General features: G+C 48.1%; 1 protein-coding gene across 1 annotated transcript; it reads right to left on the bottom strand.

Moving 5' to 3' along the window:
• RPLP1 (ribosomal protein lateral stalk subunit P1) lies at positions 1 to 1,290 on the bottom strand. The gene is made up of 4 exons (XM_041479375.1): positions 1,102 to 1,290; positions 933 to 1,007; positions 710 to 827; positions 1 to 121 (listed from the first exon to the last, which is right to left on the bottom strand). The coding sequence occupies exons 1-4, from the start codon at positions 1,171 to 1,173 to the stop codon at positions 42 to 44; spliced, it is 345 nt and encodes a 114-aa protein (XP_041335309.1). The 5' UTR covers positions 1,174 to 1,290; the 3' UTR covers positions 1 to 41.
• Between the last annotated feature and the right edge of the window lie 4,016 nt (positions 1,291 to 5,306).

Here is a 5,306-nt window from a genome sequence, read left to right as displayed (position 1 = left end):
TACAAGCACATGTTCTTTATTACAGGCTGGTACAAAACTAATTAGTCAAAAAGACCAAAGCCCATATCATCATCAGATTCCTCTGATTCTTCCTTCTTTTCCTCTTCTTTCTTCTCTTCAGCTGGAAAAGAAATGACACAGGATCTATCAATTTATCAGCTCATAGAAGTCAAGTTGTCACAAAAGGTGTCACATGCAATGACTAACATCAAGCATGAGTCCCTGAGCAGTCCTAACAACCTAAGCCAGCAGCCCAAGAATAGTGTTTGTACTGTTAGCAAAGTGGTTTTGTGACTTCAGAATACGTTTGTATCAAACCCGAGAAACTTCAGGAGGAAATGCTGATGCCCTGTATAATCCTGATGACACACAGGAAAAGCAGTTTTACTTCTGAGGGAACACTGCTCCTGCACACTGACTTAATGTGCAACGCCGCCTTTCTCAAGGGGAGGGCGTGCTTTGCTCAGGAACACTCACACACACCGCACGGCAGCAACCACATGCAAACAGCTCCTGAAACCTGGGCTTGCAAAGCTGCGGCTGCCCCATCCCTGGAAGTGCTGGATGGGGCTCTGAACAGCCCAGTCTGGAGCACGGTGTCCCTGCCCACGGCAGGAGATTGGAAAGAGAAGGCTTTAAAACCCTCCCGACTCAAGTCATTCCACGGATCCACGTTCCCGCGCCTCGCTCGGACACGGCCGCCACTTACCGGGGGCGGCTCCGCCGGCGGGCGCGGCGCCACCCGCGGGAGCGGCGGCAGCCGGAGCCCCTCCACCGCCCGCTCCCACGTTACAGATCAGGCTCCCGATGTCAATGTTCGCCAGCGCCTGCGGAGAACGACAAGCGGCCGCGAAGCCTCGTTAACACGGGCGGAGGTGCGCTGGGGAGCCCCACACGCCGCGCCTGCCCGGCCCGCGGCCCCTCTCGCGCACCTTGGCGAAAAGCCCCGGCCAGAAAGGCTCCACGTTCACTCCGGCTGCCTTGATGAGCGCGTTGATCTTGTCCTCCTGCAAAGAAACAGCGGCGCTCAGAGCCCGCCCGGCGCGGCCCCTCAGGCGGCCATGCCGCGCGGCCGCCGCCATCTTGTGCGGCCGCACTCACCGTCACGGTGACCTCGTCGTCGTGCAGGATGAGGGCGGAATAGATGCAGGCGAGCTCGGAGACGGAGGCCATGGCGGGGCGCGGTGCTGGTCGCCGGGTGGTTCGGCCTTAGCTTCGTACGAAGGACTCAGCACCTTGGGCCGCCGCGGAGCGAAAGGGGCCGGGCGCCGTGGCGCGGATTTATAAGGCGGTGCGCGTCACGTCATCAGTGACGTCACCCCGTGACCCGCCGCGCATGGCAGGTGCCCGCGCGCGCTCCCTCCCTGTTCCCTCCGCCGTCCCTCACGGCCCTCACGGGGAATAATTCACCCCCAAAACCGAGAGCATTGCTGAGCGCCGGGTCCGGCCCTCCCCCAGCACTGCCAGCCCCAGCCGTGCCCCCGAGTGCCACATCCCCACGGCTTTTGTATCCCTGCAGGGATGCGGACTCCACCACTGCCCTGGGTGAGGCCGTTTTTCCAGGATCCGACCGAAACCTCCCTGGCGCACTGTGAGGGACTCAAGCCCTCCTCCCCCACAACCACTTCAGATATCACTGCCTCGCTAAAACATTCCATTTTCTGTATGTAAAAAAACAGAAAAAGTGCAGAATAAGCCCTTGGTACGAATTGTGTATTGTGATTTTTTCCACCCAAACATGAGTAAGAAGTTCTTTGCTATGCAGTGACCAAGCGCTGAACAGATTGGCCAGGGAGGGTGTGGAGTGCCCCTCTGAAATACCAAGCTGTGTTTCGTGTCAGGTACATGCAGGCCATGTGTGTATTTGTGTCTGTAGTATGTGTGGAAACCGACCATGGGACAGTTATAAATAGGAATTCTAATAACCCTGGAGATATTCCAGCACTGTCTGCACACAGTCCTGTGCCTGTGCTCTGGGATAGCCCTGCTGGAGCAGGGAGGTGGCAGCAGGTGACCCCGCTGTGGTCCCTTCCAACCTCACCTGTTCTGTGGTTCTGGGATTCTGATGAGCCTGAGCAAATTCCAGAGTTTTGCTCCAAAGCATCATCGGATGAAAAAATAATGTTCTCTGGGTTTTTGTCTTCTTGACAGATATGTATCTGATGAGCCTCACCTCGGTGGCTGGGCAGAGCATGGAAGGGATTTCCTAGAAGCTGTGCTGGGGCACTCCTGGAGGACAGGGAGGTGATTTGGGACAGCCACAGCTCCATCAAGCTCAAGTCCTGCTTAATCTATGGATGTCACCTGTCTGGGCTTCTATAAAGCCTTCAACACAGTCCCACACAACATCCTTCTGTCTAATTGGAGAGAGATGGATTTTATGGATGGGCAGTTTGGTGGATAAGGAATTGGATGGATGGTCACATCCACAGTGCAGTGATTGACTCAGTGTCCAGGTGGAGATCAGTGATGTGTCCCTCAGGTCTGTTTGGCACCATTGTGATTTAAAGTCTTCATCAAAGACATGAACAGGGGGATCAGGTGCACCCTCAGCAGATTTGCAGGTTAATCCAAGCTGGGTGCTGTGGCTGACATGTCTGAGGGATGGGATTCCATCCAGGCTCTGAACAACCTGATCCAGGTGAAGATATTCCTGTGCACTGCAGTGGGGCTGGGCTATCTCACCTTCAAAGGTCCCTTCCAACCCAAACCAAATAAGTTAAACTAATTAAGCTTGAACAAAATTATTCAAAAAATTGCAAAAAGCTTGAAATTTTAGAATCCTCAAATGACAGCTTTGTATTACCAGCAAAGTGTATCCAACAGCTTGCTTTTGTAGTGCTCCTTTATAGAAATCTCAGGATTTATTAGACCATTACAAGTGAAAACTGAGATAGGCAAGAGGGACTTTACCTCTTGCATCCATCCCTTCCTAAGGATCAGAAGCAACTGAAAATTTCACTAAACAAAGATCTAACACTACTCACTGCTGGAGATAATAAATGCACAGTGATACAGTGCATAATTAGTGGGTGTTTATCCCTGTTAGTGGGGTCAACAGCTCTGAATTTAAGCATTTACTTAAACTTCCTATTCAAGGCACAGGACAATTGTCTACATTTTTATACCTAACTCAAAGCAGCAAATAAATGCACCTTTCCAGTGGGATTGAACATCCAGGAACCTCTGCCATTGCTGGGTGCTTGAGGATGGGATTTCACAGGGACTTGTGTGAGCCTGCCTTTTCTGTCCCTCACTCCAGGGCTGCCAAGGTCTCCTGTGCAAAAGCCCTCAGAGCTCTCCCAGTGGTCCATGAGATGATGATCTGACTGAAAAGTAGCAGCAGAGAAATAAGATTCCTTTTCAATCAAATAAACTTGCAAAAGTTGCTGGCCTGGGAGATGAGCACTGGAAGTGTGCAGGCAGTCAACAAAATTATATGTTTAATAAGACATGGTTTTGTAACAGTTCTGATATAACAGTCCTTAAGCTAAAAGTTATTAGAAATGCTGATGGGTTGTTAAAAAATAAAATATGAAGACCTAAAATTTAAATGTGACATTCACATAAGCTTAGGCTTTGGTTGGCAAAGATGTTAATTAAATGAGATTTGCCTGCATCCTTGCTTCATGGCTGTCTTGCTGCATCTATTGAGTGACACTGATAAAGCTGCTCTCTGGGAGCCCAGAAAAAAGTTCTGATGAAAACAAAACACTGTGTAAAAGAAAGCAAAAAACCAAAAGAAACCCCAGTTTTGCTGCTTCCTAAAGCTTTTGGAAGCCTAGGTATGTGATCAGGATTGATGGTTAATAAAGCTTAATAAAGCTGGTAAATAAAGCAGGCCAAGAAAGAATCCAGAAATTTGCAGTGGAAATTTTTCACCTCTGATCCTGTAAGTGTCTGTACTTTTACTGTCTGACACATCACCATCCTTTTGGAGCAGAAGTCTGTTCTGGATGAATTTACAGCAAATAGATGGAGGCTTAAAAAAACCCAACAAACCCCCTTATATTCTTTTGTGTATTCTGCTATTCCAGGGTTGTGAGTTATTCCCAGGCTGGTGAGGTTTAGGATGATGATACAGCTGTGTGCTAGCAAGCTGTTGCACACAGGGCTGTCTTCATGATAAACAAAACAAGTAACACGGCTGTGAAACTTCCCTGCGGTGGATATTTGACACTTGGAGGACGGATGGTGAAGAGCAGTGGCAGAGCTCTGGCTGGATGTGCCTGTGCATTGCCAAGGAAGATGAAAACATCAGCAAGATCTGTCATTATCATACACTAAGCACTTAGCACCTCACCCTGAGTTAGCTGTGTGAACACTACAGAGCTGGTGCTGAGAGTTAGAACATGACCAAGGCCACTGGTGGTCATCAAAGTGGTCAGACTCAAGAGAACTTTACCAAGGAGATTTGAAGCTGATAGTTCCTTTCTCCTTCCTTGTCCTTGCTTTACTATTTTGTTGCTGCTTTTAACCTTCCTTGGGTGATTCTTCTCTCCTTAAGCCACCTCTCTCCAGCTCTCAAGGCTGCAGTTTCTCAGTGACCAAAGGCAAAGTGTGGCCAGCAGGACCAGGGCAGTGATTGTCCCCTGTGCTCAGCACTGGTGAGGCCACACTCGGGTCCTGTGTTCAGATTTGGGTTCTTTACTGCAAGAAGGACATTGGGGCCTGAGTGAAGAAAAGGAACAAAGCTGGGGAGGGAAGGAGCTGCCTGAGAGGAGACTGAAGCCAGGTGGGGGTTGGTCTCTTCTTCCAGGTAATAATGGTAGGATAAGAGGAAATGACCTCAAGTTCTGCTCAGGGAAGTTTAGATTCACTATTAAGAAAAATTTCTGCATGGAAAGGATGGTCAAGCATTGGAACAGGCTGCCCAGGGAAGGGATTGAGCCAACAGCCTTGGAGGTATTTAAAAGACATCTAGATGTGGCACTTAGGGACATGCTTTTCTCTTGATGAACAGTCTCAGGTACAGTATTTACTTCTTTTATCTTCTTTTTGGAAAGTCCTTTTGTTCCTAGGTTGTTTTTTTGGGTTTTTTTTTTTTTTTTTTTGTGGTTGGGTTTTTTTTTTTTTGTTTTTTTTTTTTTTTTCGTTTGTTGGTTTTTTTTGTTTGTTTGTTTTGGTTTGGTTTGGTTTTTTTTGTGGTGTGTGGTTTTTTGTTTTTTGCTCTTTTTTTTCTTTTGTTTGTGTTTTTTTTGTTTTTTTTTGGTGTTGGGTTTTGTTTTGTGGTTTTTTTTTTTGTTTGTTTTGTTTTGTTGGGGTTTTTTTTGTTGGTTTTTTTTTTTTTTTGTTGTTTTTTTTGG

The sequence above is a fragment of the Pyrgilauda ruficollis genome, unplaced genomic scaffold (genome assembly GCF_017590135.1).
Source record: "Pyrgilauda ruficollis isolate IOZ18807 unplaced genomic scaffold, ASM1759013v1 scaffold48, whole genome shotgun sequence".
Classification (NCBI taxonomy): Eukaryota; Metazoa; Chordata; class Aves; order Passeriformes; family Passeridae; genus Pyrgilauda; species Pyrgilauda ruficollis.
Note: the sequence above shows the minus strand (reverse complement) of the source record. Positions and strands in the feature narration are given on the sequence as shown.

Bases quoted from the DNA above. Each gene is read 5' to 3' on its own strand.
- RPLP1 (XM_041479375.1), bottom strand. From the start codon at position 1,173: ATGGCCTCCGTCTCCGAGCTCGCCTGCATCTATTCCGCCCTCATCCTG. The intron at 1,008-1,101 runs GTGAGTGCGGCC...GTTTCTTTGCAG, and splicing joins ACGACGAGGTCACCGTGACG to GAGGACAAGATCAACGCGCT. The intron at 122-709 runs GTAAGTGGCGGC...TTTCTTTTCCAG, and splicing joins CGCCGGCGGAGCCGCCCCCG to CTGAAGAGAAGAAAGAAGAG.